Source organism: Dendrobium catenatum, unplaced genomic scaffold (assembly GCF_001605985.2).
Source record: "Dendrobium catenatum unplaced genomic scaffold, ASM160598v2 fragScaff_scaffold_665, whole genome shotgun sequence".
NCBI classification, from domain to species: domain Eukaryota; kingdom Viridiplantae; phylum Streptophyta; class Magnoliopsida; order Asparagales; family Orchidaceae; genus Dendrobium; species Dendrobium catenatum.
In genome coordinates, this window is record NW_021319127.1 from 1,252,977 (window position 1) to 1,269,740 (window position 16,764).

Genomic DNA, 16,764 nt, shown 5'->3' on the forward strand with positions numbered 1-16,764 from the left:
TGAATAAACAAGGGAGCCAAACCTCCGAACAGATATTTCAAGCAAAGTTTTGACAGAATATTTATAATATAAAAAACAACTATGAATATGGAAAGAAACAAATTCCAAACTAATAGTTGAATTAACACAGCTTAGACAATATTGGGAAGGAACAGTTCTCACATACATTTTATAATTCTCCATGAACATAAGTAGAGCATCTCCCTTCTTTGTCCATCATAAGATCTGCAACAAGTAGCTCCAGGCTACCAAGCAAGAAACAAGGAGCTGTTCATCTTCTGTGCCATTCAATTTACTCTTCTATGCTTCTTCTGTGACTCTGTTGTGCAAATTGGAAAGCTCCCATAGTTTTCATCATCACTAGTTTACCTAAAATCACTTAGTTCAGAAGTTTAAAGGAGGATCCAACTAGCAAAACTGTGCAAGTGGAGTTTAATTAGAGTCACATATCAAGCTTTTGATAGGAAACACTAGTAGATCTCATGTATTTCCTATCAATCTTTGAAAAACAGCGAGAATTCCCCACTAAAATCCGCACAAATCCACCAAAAACAGTAGATAACTTGTATTATTTGATGAAAGGGAAACGGAAAATAACAAGATACAATTGATCCTCTATTCGAGAGGAGGATCGATCTCTCCCAAATCTCTAGACGCCTCTAGAGCCCAAAAGAAAACCTAATTCTAAGAGATCTCAAATTTCAACTAATTCAAGATGCTCTAATCCTAGAAAAACAAAGTATTTAATGTTACAAATCAAAAAGAAATCTCTAAATAGACCTTACATTCAAAAACTCTCCTAAACTTTCTCAAAAATCCTTTCTAAATTAGCCGGTTGGTGCTTGCGATGCGGTCGGCTACCGAAAGCGACGGACGTCTCCGCCTCGGTTCCGCCTGGGCTGGTCTAACAGCTTATCACATGAAATTTGTACGTAGCTCATCCACAACATCTTTTGAAGAAGCATCAGTAGAGAATCCTAGCTTATACATTAGGTCTTCCAGGCGTTTAACATCAGTCAGGTAGAGATATCCAATCTGAAGGAGAGTAATGAAAATAGAAAATTGAAGTGTAAGTCTTAGTTTTGCAACCCAGCTGGGCAGGCAATACAATTCAAAGATATTGTAACTGCAACTTACTAGTGTTTCTAGAGATGATGCGCTGTTGTAAATGGCTACACCAACCCTTTTAGTAGTTTTTGTTTTGTTGCTGCTTTTGTTTTTACCCCAGCGCAGCACATCCCTGTACAAATGCATAATTAGAGGAGATCAAGGGAAATTTACTACACAAAATCCACTTCCACATTCTATAAACCAAAACAAAATACTATATACTACACAATCAACCACCATTTACTGTAAAACTTAGGCTTTGTTTAGGACAGCTTTCATTATGCTTCCTAAAACGACTTTTTAGTATAAAATTTTCTAATTCAAATAATGTTTGTACTATAAAGTTGTTTTAGAAAACAACAAAAAAACCGTCCCAAACGAAGCCTTAGTAAAGAGCATTCGTTGGTTTAACCTTTCTTCTTCTGTCAAGTAATCCTCCGCAAGGAGCTTCTTCAACAGCAAATCCTAGAACATGGAAAACATATCCGCGGTCATGGATTATGCTGAGAGAATTCATATAGCATACAGGTGTGTCAGAGACACAAACGAAAAGAAACGAGGTTTCAACCGAATAAGGTCATATACTCATACATGCATTATATAATAATTCCATTCATAGATTATCTGAGTATCTGCTAATGTGTTTGATATCAGCTTCAGTGTTTTATTAGAAAAGTACCTATCATACTATATAGGATGGAACTAATGATAAAGGAATCAGGAGGAATTATCAGTGCATGAAATATCAGCAAAGTTCAGCACCAGATACAGATCACACTTAAGCAAATTAAAAGAGAGGATTGCTAACAATGGTGAGAAGCTATTTCAGGGTAAGAGGTTCAAAATGATAATGATTCCTTAAATAAGTATTCAATAGAATAAAGAAAAACAAAACGATTTATCTTGAGTGTTGCTTAAAACACAAATTACAGACTTGATAAGTCCCATCTCCTATATCGCGTAAGATGCCGACCATATCGCTTATCATAGTAAATAAAGTTCTAAAATCAGTATTAAGAGAAAAGATCGTGCAACGTCCAAAATAAGTTCTAGAGTTAACACACATAACATGTCTATGACTAAGGCTTCATTTGGGATGGCTTTCTTGTTGCTTCTTAAAGCAGCTTTCTAGCACAAAAATTTTTTGGTCCCAAACGAAGCCTAAAGCTTCTGATTTTACACAAGTGGATACCTGTGATTCACATCGCACTACTTTCATTACACGCTCATTGAAATCATTGATGCTTAGAGGGGGAAACAAGAAGTGCCTCCTAGCATAGAGCTGCAAAGTTAAACACAGATGAAACAAATGTATCAAATGTTTGGAAAATATGTATCACACAGTCAGATAAAATATATGAGAAATAATTAAGACTGACTGATTGGATGATTCAAGAAAATCATCTAAATAAAAGGACTCATGCAATATAAACACAAATAGCATTTTAGAAAATGTCCAAGGAATTTATATAAGGCAGCAGAATTTAAAGTCGGAAAGCATTAACAAAATAAAACGAAGCAGTGTAGATAGCATGGTTATGTAACTAAGAGGTCCTAGATTCGAATATTGCACCATTCTCTTTTATAAGACATTCTAATTGATTTTCAATGACTTCTTTATTTCCCAACATTTTGATTCATAAAGTATAGGCGGTCTAATTGTATTTACATAAATATACCTTTAAATCTCCATATGTTTCTGCTACTACAAGGTAATGTTAAGGCACTTCTCTATTTTTTAACTAACAAACTTCCATATTTTTGCATAATAGATCTAAGCTAAGCATTTTAGATTTACTGATGTAACTCTCTTTGAAAAAAGATATCAATGTTTTTTTTATTCTAATTTTAAACACATATAGAAGGAAATTCTACCTCATATATGCAATCTCCAATATATGCTAAACTTGCTGCATTGTAAATGGAGCGTGGTTTTTTCACTTTGGGAGCAGGAGGCAGCCATCGCTCGTAACCCATATATTGTTCATCCAAATCACCTATTTAAAAGAAATTAATCAATATTCTGATACTATATTCCAATTTACAACTAAATAAATGCAGATTACACATGAAGCATAAAGCATCCTCTAGAAAACATATGGAATGGCTCTCATAGCATAAACGATTAACATATATTAACTAATGAAAATAACTAACAGATCCCTTACGACCACCAATAAATGTATATTGGACTAAGGCTTCATTTGGGATGGCTTTCTTACTGCTTCTTAAAGCAGTTTTTTAGTATAAAAATTTTAATTTTTGTATTACAAAACTGTTTTAAGAAGCACAAAAAAAACTGTCACAAACGAAACATAAAATTGCATCTTTGTGTTTCAAACTTCAGATCAGACAGCAAGGGCTACGAGTAAGGAGGCAGTTATGATACAATACATCTTGAAAGACATGGCCTTATGTAGGTTAGCATAATAATGAAGAAGGGGAAATCAAAGATAATTAAAAAAGCAAGCAGATCAGACCTTCATCAGCTAAAAAACTAAAAAAAGATGGGTAATTCTGAAGATGATAGCAATTGAATGTAGGTAAGACTTGATAACCTGAAGAACTCACAAAGATGATGTAGTATAGGCCACTCATATGGTCAAATAGGCTCACAAAAGCCCAATTGAACTAATTGGCCAAAAGCCAATTACAAGGAGTCAAAAAGGATAATTCATCCTGTTTTTATTTTTGGTTGAATTTTCATGGTTTTTAGTTGATTTATTATATTAGGTTTAATTATCATCCATGGATAAAATTAGCTTTAAATTTGAATTTTTTGTAAGAATTTGATTTAAATTCCAATGAGGTTTTCAGTTTGATTTAAATTATTTGACTTTATCCATTTAACCCTATTTATATAAATAGGGAACAATGGCTAGTATCTAGATTGAACATTGATGAATAAAATTTGATTATTTGTGAGGTCAACCAAGTTCCCCTTAGGTTCGATCTACGTAAGTAGATAGCTCAAAGTTGTGTATGTGAAGTTCTTTTTGTCTTCCTCTCCATCAATTGTGCTATAAATGCTAGGTTTAATCTTTCTTCGATCAATCAAATTTACTCTACAAGAAGCACTTACCACCGTTCATCATCAAATTCCTACAGTCATAGTCTACATTACATTTACCCTCATCCATTTGACTTTATCCTTGCCTACCTGATTCAAAAAATGAATGATAAATTGAATCAGTTAATTCTCAGTCCTCTTCGTGCTTTGGCTCCTTCATCAAAATCCTATAGTAATCTATAGCAATCCCACAAAAATTCCCACCACACCACTTATGAAGCCTTCCTAATAAGCCATTCTTCTACGATATCTTATCATACCCTCTTCTTCAACTATGCGAACAATCACTATTGAACCTCCAAACCCATTACAACACGCATTGAACCTACTTAAAACTCACAAAGAGCTCCCCCTAAACAATAATCAAATACTTTTTGTTAATATAACTCCTCCAATAGTGATACACCATAGCAAATGTGTTCTAGCTAACCCCCCTTGGTTCTCATTAATGCAGGACAAGCCTACACCAACAAAGCCTTGTTTGTACACTGCTAAGGTGGCCTCTACTAGGAATTTGAGAAAACTAAGGGGTTTCCTAGGATTGATAGGATCTAGAGGAGGTTTGTAAGGGAATACAACACCATTGCTTGGCCTCTGACAAATCAGTTGAAGGACGACAGTTTTTTGTGGGGAGAGAGCTACTCAGGCCTTCAAGAGATTGAAAATTGCCATAAATACGGTTTCGAACCTAGCACTACCCGATTTCAGCCAAATGTTCGTGGTGGAGACTGATGCCTCAGGATATGGGCTCGGAGCAGTGCTCATGCAAACTCACAAACAGGTGTTGATAGTCAGAGCAAGATTGAAGTCCGTCTATGAGAAGGAATTGATAGCCATTGTATTGGCCATTCAGAAATGATGACCTTACTTGCTGGGTCAGCATTTCATCATCAAGAAAGATCAACGGAGCTTGAAGTACTTATTGGAGCAGAGGATGGTGACCGGGGAGCATCATAGATGGCTGTCAAAATTACTGGGCTATGATTTTGAGATCCAGTACAGGCAGGACAAGAAAATAAGGCAATTGATGCCTGTCTAGGTATGGGGGGAGCTTCAGGGGTTACCCCTTTCGATACTGTTTGATTTTGGACCCATGTGTGTGTGTGTGTTGGGGGGGGGGGGGGGTGCTGGGGGGAGTTCTATTAAGGAGGAAAGTGCGCAGGACAAGGAACTTAGGAGAATTAAAGAGGATCTGTTGAAGGATGGGAATAACCATCCTGACTATACAGTTGATGGTGAGAGACTTCTATACTAAGGGAGGTTTGTGCTACCATGAACCTCCGTTCATATCCCATACTTACTACAGGAGTTCCATGAAAGCACGGTTGGGAGTCACTCAGTAGTACAAAAGACATAAAAAAGATTGGTTGCTGAATTATATTGGAAGGGGATGCACAAGGATGTGAAGGAGATGGTGGCCAGGTGTGAGATTTGCTAGAGGAACAAGTATATGGCTATGGCTCCAAAGGGGCTACTGCAACAATTGGCCCTTCTAGACAGGGTATGGGAGAAGATCTCTATAAATTTCGTAAATGGGCTAACTTGATTGAAGGAGTTTACAGTTATTTTGGTGGTGGTGAACATACTCAACAAATATGCTCATTTTATTCCTCTCAGATATCCTTGCACAGTTGTCATGGTAGCGTTAGTTTTTATTAGAGAGGTGGCCAGATTGCACGGAATACCAGAATCTATAGTGTCCGATCGAGACAAAGTGCTCCTTAGTCATTTTTGAAGGGAGTTGTTCAAGTTATAGGGGACTGTGTTGAAAAGGAAGGAGCACCGCTTACCACTCTCAGACTGATGGGCGGACAAAGGTAATCAATAGGAATTTGGAGACATACCTTAGATGTTTTGCTTCAGAGACACCTCGACTATGGGCTAAGTGGATGGCATGGGTAGAATATTGGTACAACACTTTGTACCATTCAGCATCCCAGATGACTCCGTTCAAAATATTGTATGACAGGAATCCACCTCACTTGGTACACTTTGGGCAGAATAGCACATCAGTCTTTTCAATGGAATAATACCTAGAAGAGAGAGACAAGATATTAGAAGAACTGAAAAGACATCTATTGAGAGCCCAACAAATTATGAAAAGACAGGTAGATGAGCACAGAAAGAACATCCAGTTTCAGCCTTTCAGGTAGGAGATAGGGTGTATTTGAGGCTTCACCCCAACTGACAGCAGATCGTGGCCAATAGAAGGAATGAGAAGTTGGCCCCGCGATACTTTGGCCTGTTTGAGATAGAAGAGAGGATCGGAGCAGTGGCATATCGGTTAAAGCTATTGTCGACCTCGACCATACATCCGATTTTACACAAGTCAAAATTGAAAAGAGCTATAAGGGATCACACAACAAGCCCATTGTTGCTAGCAACACTAACTGAAGATTTGGAAGTGGTACTAGATCCAATGGAGCTGCAAGGGGAACGACAGGGAGGAATAAAATAAGTGTTGATCAAATGGAAGGACCTTCCCAAGTATGATGCTACATGGGAACCTTATGATAGGATGCAAAAGCAGTTTGCAGCCTTCGACCTTGAGGACGAGGTGGTTCTTTGGGAACCGGGTATTGATAGACCGGTTCAAGAAGGACCGGTTGAGCCGGCCCAGAACTGGGGTTGGCCCCTGTTTTACAGTCGACGCAGGCAAGCTGTTTTGCCCAGCTATCAAATCAGGCGCATCGGGCCTACGACGTGAAAGGGAAAGAAGGGATTAGGCAAGAGGAGGGGCGACTGATTGATGGGGCCCATGACTAAAATTGAGAAGCTTGTTTTGGCATGGCGAAGGGGGCCGCTGATTGAAGGAGATCCCTTACCTAAAGTAGAATTCTGGTTTAGGCAAGATTGGGGGGGGGGGACTAAATTGGAGATCCTGGGGGCTGATGTTGTTTGTCAAGGCTTTAAAGAAGAGAGAAATGAGAGAGTAGGGTTATGCTATTATTCGTGAGAGTTCTGTTTTTCTTAGTGTCATGGTGATTGGTCTCTAGCAGTGTCTTGAGACTTATGAGAGATCGATCATCCTCTCAAATTGATGATCAATTGTATCTTATTTCTTGTTATTTGTTTTCCTAGCAATAAAATCTATTTGTGCTGAGCTCATCCTGTTCGTGGGTTGTTTTTGATACCAAGGCGCATCACAAACTCAAAGTCATCTTAACAAAACTATACTCCCCTTCTCCAAAATACTCCACTTATCACCATAATTACATACCTCCATTAAAAAGAAGAGAAAATCCCACCACACACTTTCACAAATTCAATATGATATCTAGGTTAACACATGAGCTAGAGCTATGATGTAGAACTATATGCTAAATCGGAGACTTGCACAAAATACTTAAGAACAATTTCAGATTTTCGTTATTAGCGATTAAAACAACAACGTAAAACAAATAAACGGTTACTTTCGCTTAGGCTAAGCCACAAAAGAGACTAAACCACATCAAAACACTTAGAAGAATTAAAACATTGCATAAGTAGTAGCTTCCAACATAACCAAATTATAACAATGAGGTCTAGGAGCAAAGAAGTAACAATTCCTATGAATACTAATGGATGGCAATAAGTAGACACAATCTCTTGCTTTGAACGAATTCTCTCAAAGAAATTAGAATTTGAAAGTAAATGAGTCAAGGAAGAAAATCACCTTCTCGGAGAGACGACGTAGATCACCACGTACCTTCCAATAGTTGTTCCTTCAACGGCTAGTACGGGAGGTTGGAATTTCAAGAGATCCGTCAAGGGTTTGAATCACTCCGGTGAGGGAAAGTTGAGAAGATCCACGAGTCTTTGACCATCGAATGTGAAGTAGGATTCAAGCTTCGAGTCGATCATACACCTCAACTCAACAAGGAGAAACACCTTAAGAAGGGGAAGGGACGAGAGAGAGAGGGAGTGGATGGTGGGAGAGGGTGGCCGGCGGGTGGTAAGGGGAAGGGAGATGGTTAGGGTTTAGAGGAGGCTAGGTTAGATGGAATAGAGAATGAGATAAACTCCAAATCTGAAATTATTCTCAGATTTAATAAAAATTGGAGGGAAATTAAAAGGATTTGAAATTCAAATAGCATGACATTAATCCCCTTAATGAAGCATTAAAGGAGAGGGGCCCATGAAGGGGGCCGGCGGCATGTAGAGGAGATTGGGAGTGAGGGAAAAGGAGTTATGTGTTTCCTAATTCGCTTTGCCAAATTAATTATGAGAATCTCAAATCCGCCCAAATTCAAAATTTGAAATTTGAAATCTCATTGAAAACTTTCCTAATTTGGCAGCGGGCAAATTTGGAAACTTCCACTTTGAATTTCAGAATTTGAAATTTGTGGAGAAGCAATAAGGGGACTAACAATTGGTGTAGAGGAAGATGGTGAGGAAAACAACAAGGGGAGCCGGCGGTCAAGGTGATGCCGACGGGATGAGGGGGCGATGGATCTTGGGAGGTGGTGAGGTTTGGCTAGGGGCGGTTATGAAGTGGTTGTTGGTGGAAGGGGTGGTCGGCGGTGGATGTGGGTAGACGAAAATAGAGAAGGGGAGATAAACCAAGAGCCACCAGGGGACTGTTGGGTACGCCAGGTGGCCTCTCCTAGGCTCCACCAAATTCACAAACTCTCTCTCTCTCTCAAGCTCTCACAAAAGCTCCAAGAAGAAAATGCAGGAAAATTTTCATTACCATTCATTAACCATCAAAAGTACAAGAAGAAGGCTATAAATAGCCTAATACAATGACATAAAATAAAAGACTAAAATACCCTCGAGGGGCTACAAGACTCAATCCCTCAAGCAAGGGTAAAAAGGGAAAAATGCAGAAATAAAAATACATCAAAATAAAATGATCATACTAAAATCAGAAATACATCGGGTAAATCGTGGCCGTAGATCTACGGCCACGTCGACGGTAGACTTTCCAACTGATGTCCCCATCAAGCTACCAGCTGTTCCTAAAGCATAAAATTTTGTGCTACGTACCTCACAAAATATCAACGTCTAATTGAAAGTTGAGTGCTGAAATAAATAAATAAAATAAAAAACATAAATCATGCCATGATAGTGCTAGTATTGACCACAAACATCAAATTCAGGATTCCTTGTGCAATGTTAGGTAGTTGAAAAGCATCTAATTAGTTTGTTCGAGCGATATGAATGTTACATAACAAGATTTATCTATTTCCACATATATCTAAACCACAATAACTTCTCACTAAAAAATAATATTATAATACATTTCTTGATTGAAATACACACTGCAATACTCATTCATTGGAAGTATACGGGAGCATCAAATTCAAAGTTAAAAAAAAAAAGGAATCCATATATGAACTATGTGAGCAACATTATTATACAACAAAGCCATCATAACAGAATCAATCACATAGAGAGTTAAGCAAAATGGAATTAGAAAGCCTCAACCATTTATTTTATGGTTGTTAGTATGCTATATGCCTTGCTATGAATCCTATTTTTGAAGGTAAATGCTTTTTTGTTTTAAGTTTCAGATTGTTGTTCTAATCATTCTCAATTTATTGTTGAGAGACTTTATCTGTTAATCATGCAAATTATTTATATTATCTGGTAGGAATAAAACACGAGAATTTATAGATTGAGATATTCTAGAATGGATGCCCTTTTGCTAGAAAAAAATAAAAAAAAATTTAGCTAAGACTTTCATCATTCCAAATAAAAAATGAAAAGAAAATTAGTTAAAATCATGATCTCTCTCATCGACGCTCAAATCTATCAAACCTCATCCACCACAACTTCCAGCTCCATCTCAAGGAATGTCACATCACAAGCCACCACAACATGGTCACAATCAATCTATCATCTTACTAGAAAACTAATTTTTAATATCCTATAAAATTTTTTGGGAGACAAAATTTGTAAATAAGGTTAACTCCAAAGGCCCCACTCTTAGGATTATATTCCCTCTTGTGGCTGCTCTCCCCTTCCTCTACCCTTGCTAATTTTTCTTAAGTTATCCCCAGCCAAGGCCATTGAACTTGATTCGACTTCATTCTCCGCCTACTACTCTTTTGCATTATCACACTACCCTAAGCTTCACAAAACTCCATTGTCCAAGAAACAATTGTATAAGTTCTCTCTACTGTCGATGGCTCACTATTGGTTGAATCATAACCCCCTTCTCTACCCTCTTCTGATGCTACATGTAAGCCATATCATATTTTCCCATGCCTCCCTATGTTTTGTATGTTACACCTATGTATTATTTTGGCCAAATTTTAATTTGAAGGGTATCTTAAACTCTCAAAATGCCAAATCCTACAAGTTCAAACTAACACTCATGCAAAACTTCAGTGATGAGATCTCCTTCTTTACTGAGGATGTGGACGCTAAGGCCAAGGACATGGAATTCACTTAAAGAAGAAGCCTTACTATGGATCTATTCTTGCCACTATGAAAATATTATGAAACCTTCAAGATACTCTTGAACTTCTTACATTCCCTAATGGCTTCTCCTTATTTCAATTCTTCTAAAAGTGGATCTTGATATTGTATGGTTTGGAGGACTACGGTTTATCAATGGGAAACCATTTATCCTCAAAAGGTGGACTTGGAATTTTAACTTGATTGGAAATGATTTTGAAGAAATTCCTGAGTTGCCTGATTTTCCTTATGTTGTTGGGCTCCTTGGGGAATTTCCAAGGTGCAAAATCAAGTATGGATTCCCCTCACTATAGAGAAATCCTACTACCACAAAGGCAAGTGTAACATTTGCAAGATTATGCCTTCATGTGAAACTATCTTCTTTGTTGCAATCCTCTATGCATTACATCTCTAAAACTATACAATGTGTATGAAGGATGCCTTCAACCTATTTCTCTTGCAATACTTTCACCCATGATGCTCATTCTTGTCCTAAATTTATTTAGGGGTCCATTAAAAACTCTCTATAGTATGGTTTTCTTAGGGAAGGAGATGTAGCCAACATCAAATGAATACACCTCCGACCTTCTTTGTTCCTCAAGAAGATATCCCCCCGCTCTAAGTCTTAGAAATGTCTTTCCTCTATGGATCTCAACTTATGACCTAATCAAAATCCAAGCCCCGCACATCTACCCCAATATCTTCAAACTATGTTTATCAATCCTAGGAGCAGTCACCAAGTGTACCCTATTTCTAATAGCAAGAGGATAAAATGTTAAATTTATTTCCAATGTCACATGCAACACTAGTATCTTAGAATATGAGATATTCGGGGAAATAGTTGGATCAATGAGTGCAAAAACCTATTTAATACTTATATTGTAGATTTTATCTTTTTGGTGCAGACTAAAACATCCCATGATATTTTGATGGATCCTTTTGCTATTAAAAACTTCAAACTTTTTTCTACTGGATGCTTCTGAAAACAATTATCTCACTTAGTGGTATAAGTCTACTTATATTCATAATGCAACTATCAAAAAAGTTTATAGCTTGATTAGTTAATTCCTCTGTGACAATGATGTCATAATAAAATTCTAAATTATCCCTTGGAATAAGCTACTTTTTCCCCTTCTTACCTCAACACATCATGCAAAATGAAAAAGAGATTGAAATTCCTAACAAATAACTCTCAACTCACATCTTGGCGAAAATGCTCTTACGGCTTTTTTTAAGGACTTATCCCAAAACCTCCTCTATCAACTAGAAAGCTCTCAAGCCTTATGCTAATATTTTTAAAAGAAACATTCCTATGCCTGGGTTATGGTAAGAGTATTTCTCACTTTTTTGACAATTGGATTGGCGATTTCTCTATTCTGGAGTTAATTGGAGATGTGGCCCTCATTGTTTTAAATTTACTGCCTAATTCTCTTTTCCTTGAGATTATTTTTGAAGGTCATCGGAGCCAGCTTGAGGCTTTACAATACTTTCATGATTGCCTAAATAAAATTAATAAATTTCTAATTGACGAAGGTGAAGACAAACTTTGCTGGAAGGGTGAGGGTTGTTTTCACCTACTAATGCAAATAACCATTTATTTTGTAGTACTCAAAATTTTAATTGGTAGAAGTTGGTTTGTTTAATAAAGTATTCATTGGAAAACTTGTCTTGATAGTTTCAAAACTACTCAGAGAGGGATAAATGTCCAAAACCATTGCATTCTCCATTCACAGTCAAAGGAACACAACAATCACATTTTCTTTGAGTGCACTTCGCCCATGTAGCCGTTCTTCATTTTGCATTTTTGTATGCCTCTTTTATGCAAGTCATTCACTACGTTAAAGGGTGCAATAATAATAATCCTATAATTTGCAAGCTATATCCATTAATTGTTGGTCTCCTCATTAGCAAGATTTGGAAGGAGAGAAATTATAGAATTCATGAAGCTATTTTTTTGGATCCTGAATGTCTGATTGACTGATTCAACATATAAAATGACAAGTCAAAATTGGGAGAATTATAGATCTTAGAATGAGGAGATAGTAATCTTTTTTAGCAATTGATTGGGAAAGTAATTTCTATAGTTAATTGGGAAGATTATATGCGTGATAGGGGTTGCTAGATGTTTTTAATTTAGATTGGTCTTGAATCTTGTGGCTATTTACACACTCTATTTTGCTGGTTTCAAATTCTTTTGCTACTTTTGAGATTAGTGACACGATTCTTGATCTTCAAATCTTTTTTTTTTCCTGAGTTGTTCGGGTATTCTTTTTGCAAGTCCTGCCTTTTCCCCAAGACACTTCAAAACTTTTTCCTTCTACATTTTTCTTTTTCTGTTCAAGCTTTATGGCGAGGAGCTTTGGCCAATTTTAATTTTCCTATTTTTTTCTCCTTTTGGGCTCACCTTCTGTGAATTCTTTGGGTTTTCAATATATTTGAACCTAAGCTCTTAATTCTCCAAAAACAAAATGTTAATTTCTAATGTTTATAATGGAAGTTTATTGTCCAACTAAACCCCATTGTTTTTCCGTTAGGGGAACATAACTCTCTTTGTTTATTTGACTGTTTATGTGCTTCAGTGTTTCGGGACTAGAATGATAACAATGTTACTTCACCGTCCCTGTCCAAAGCTATTTATCCGGAACTTGAATTAAGAAAATGAGAGAAAATTGCTCTGTATAAACAACCCTAAAGTAGAACAAAGCTATAATGATCGAAAAATTAGAGGAAGATTGAGCCAAAAGGAAAAGGGATTGATAACAAACAAGACCTATTTGGGCGCGATTTCGACCGGAATTGAAGAAATCCGATAGGTGAAGCTCCTTTGGCTTCTCTGCAACGGCGGCGGTCACCGGGAGCGACGGAGCGGGGAAGGAGGGAGAGGGCTTGGGGAATTTTGGTATTTTGAGAGGTTTCGGGCTCGGATTGGTGTCCCACGAAGCCCTCACCCGCCCCCTCGAGAGAATTGTTGCGGCGGTGGTGGCTGCTACCGTCGCCATTCTCCTTCCCTGGTGCCGGCCGTGTGTTTCTCGTCTTGCTGCGATGAAGAAGCTCCTCCTGCTCGTTAATCCTACAGCTTCAGCCGCTCTATGCTATCGAATTCAGATTTGACCAGCGCCGCTGCTCGGAGGGAACGGTTCGCTAAGTACGGTTCTTATCTAGTTTAGATTTTGTTCCCTTAATGTACGTACATACCTTTGAGTAATGAATTATAGATACATTCAAGTGTTTATATGTGATAGGTCATCAAAAAAATTATCTTGACCGGGCACGAATCTCAAGGCAAAAATCAAGTTAGAAACTTCAAAAATTAAATTCGGGATCATCTGAACCTGATTTCATCAAACTTACGGTCGAACTAAACGTCTCAGAAATACAAACCCAACAAAACAAAAATCATCTCGATCTGAGCTCAAATGAGTCCGAATCGAAGACCTAAAGCATTGTTGGAAAGTTCGAACTGCAATTTGGGTTACCAAATGGTTTCCAAACATAACGTCCTTATAGTCGATTTGAGCAGCTCGACGAGACAAATATAATGAGCTCAAGATCCCCAAATGCCAACATCATTAAGACCTTCAAATATATGACGAACGATACACGATCAAGGGATTCAATATTGGTCGTCCATCCAACCACTCCCCATTTATCCCTGATCTCTCACCTATTTACGGGTCATGCCACTCCAGAAATCTATGAATACATCACTCATTTCTCTTGAGGGGGGCCAAGCAAGAGAAGGAAGAGGAGGAGAAGAGAAGAAGAATAGGAGGGAAGAAACTCCTCCTCGACCACTGTCAGAATTCCGCCCGACCTTTAAGTGACGCCGGAATTCCGCCCGACCTCCAAGTGACGTCAGAGTTTTGCTCAAATACCATCTAACTCCGGAGTTCTCCTCGCCCGCCAACTAACGTCAAACTTCTAACCGAAGCCGGACCTCCGCTCGTCGCCAAGTTTCTACCTGACATCAGACTTCTGTCAATTGTCGGACTTTCGCCAGACATCTATCTAATGCTGGATTTTTGTCCATTGTTGGATTTCTACCTTACGCCATCTTTCTGACCTTCGTCATCAGACTACGGCTATTCCGACCTCCGTCGTCCGTCTACTATGGTTCTTCTAACTTACGTTGCCCACCGACTACAGTCCTTCTAACCTCCGTCGCACGCCGACTACGGTCCTTCTGACTTACATCGCCCACCGACTATAGTCCTTCTGACCTCTGTCGCCCGGCGACTACGATCCTTCTAACTTACATCACCCACCGACTACAGTTCTTCCAACCTCCGTTGCCCACTGACTACGGTCCTTCTGACTTACATCGCCAACCGACTATAGTCCTTTCGACCTCCGTCGCCCGCCGACTATGGTCCTTCTGACTTACGTCGCCCACCGACTACAGTCCTTTCGACCTCCGTCGCCCACCGACTACGATCATTTTGACTTACGTCGCCCACCAACTACAGTCCTTTCGACCTCCATCGCCCGCTGACTATCGTCCTTCTGACTTACGTCGTCCACCGACTACAGTCCTTCCAACCTCTATCGCACGCCGACTACGGTCCTTCTGACTTACGTCGCCCATCGACTACAGTCCTTCCGACCTCCGTCACCCGCCGACTACGATCCTTCTAACTTACGTCACCCACCAACTACAGTCCTTCTGACGGACCTCTATCTCCCGCCGACTACGATCTTTCTGACTTACGTCGCCCACCGACTATAGTCCTTCCGACCTCCGTCGCCCGCCGACTACGCTCTTCCTGACTTACGTCGCCCACCGACTATAGTCCTTCTGACCTCCATCACCTGTCGACTACGGTCCTTCTGACTTACGTCGCCCACCGACTACAGTCCTTTCGACCTCTGTCGTCCACCGATTTTGGTCCTTCCGACTTATGTTGCCCACCAACTACAGTCCTTCAGATCAAACAAATACAGAAGCAATGATTCTTTGTATTCTCATTAAGTAATGTGCTCTATAAGATGTACATCAAGCTAAGGCCTTTCCCCAAGGAAGGGTCTCATTTATAATCAACTGCAAATAATAGTGGATTCATTCAAACTAGGATAGGCCCCGTGGTTTTTCCCCCTTTTCAAGGGTTTTCCACGTAAAAATCTTGGTGTCTCTAGTAAATGCTACACCCTCTCTCTTATCTGATTGCGTGCCAGATTTTCGTGCAAAGTTAAGATGTTAAATATTATATTTTTCTACTGCGGCGAATACTCCGATTTCAGCGAGCTTACAGTCAAAATGAGCGTCTTGGAAATACGAACCCAACGACACCAAATTCAACTCAATCCGAGTCCAAATGAGTCCGAATTAAGGACCCGAAGCGCAGTTGGAAGGTTCAAACCGCAATTTGAGTTACCAAACGGTCTCCGATTTTGACGAGCTTATACTCGAATCAAACGGCTCGACGAGAAGAATCCAACGAGCCCAAGATCGCCGAATTCCGACATCATTAAGGACTCCAAATGCCCAACGAACGGTGCACGATCGAAGGGTTCAATATCGGCCGTCCATTCGAACCACTCCCTATTCACCCATAATCTCACACCTATTTACGAGCCACGCCACCCCAGAAAAACTATAAATAGAGCCCTCATTCTTCACAAAGGGGGACTCGAGTGAAGAGAGAGAAGAAGGAGGAAAAGGAAGAAGCTCCTCCACCGCCAGAGTTCTTCCCGCCGCCTGAAGACGTCGGAACTCTGCCGGATTTTCGAGAATCGCCGGGAATTTGCAGAACTTTGTAACTTTGGGAAAAACTGATTGTAAATCGATCGTCTTGACTTGTAAGATGAATCGATATTTGTACTTCAAACAAATACTAGTGAAACTTTACAACTAGGCGAGGCCCCGTGGTTTTTCCCCTCTTTTGGGTTTTCCACGTAAAAACCTTGGTGTTCATTCTCTTTACTCTTTGTGAACTGAATATTCGTGCAACGCTCGGACGCGAATTCATAAAGTCTACCGCAGCGTATATTCTAGTTCGCAACAACTCTTAAATTAAATTTTAAAATTTTTTAATATAAATATACATCAAGATTTGTGCCAAATTAAGCCAAATCCTTACTACACCAAAAATAAAATTTTCACCTATAAATGATGTACTATAAATTGAACCCATTCCTAACCTTTTTTTTTATTTTTATTTTATAAATGATATATATATATATATATATTCTTTTTTCATTAT

At 38.9% G+C, this 16,764-nt stretch overlaps 1 protein-coding gene across 2 annotated transcripts; it reads right to left on the reverse strand.

The window, feature by feature from the left end:
• Positions 1-626: 626 nt before the first annotated feature.
• Positions 627-13,720, reverse strand: LOC110111295 (mini-ribonuclease 3-like). Of its 2 annotated transcripts, XM_020843092.2 has the most exons (6): positions 13,335-13,714; positions 2,986-3,107; positions 2,303-2,392; positions 1,523-1,575; positions 1,138-1,240; positions 631-1,035 (listed from the first exon to the last, which is right to left on the reverse strand). In XM_020843092.2, the coding sequence occupies exons 1-6, from the start codon at positions 13,561-13,563 to the stop codon at positions 916-918; spliced, it is 717 nt and encodes a 238-aa protein (XP_020698751.1). In that variant the 5' UTR covers positions 13,564-13,714; the 3' UTR covers positions 631-915. The 2 variants fall into 2 exon arrangements, with proteins under 2 accessions (XP_020698752.1, XP_020698751.1); XM_020843093.2 differs by lacking the exon at positions 2,303-2,392 and having other exon boundaries at positions 627-1,035; positions 13,335-13,720.
• Between the last annotated feature and the right edge of the window lie 3,044 nt (positions 13,721-16,764).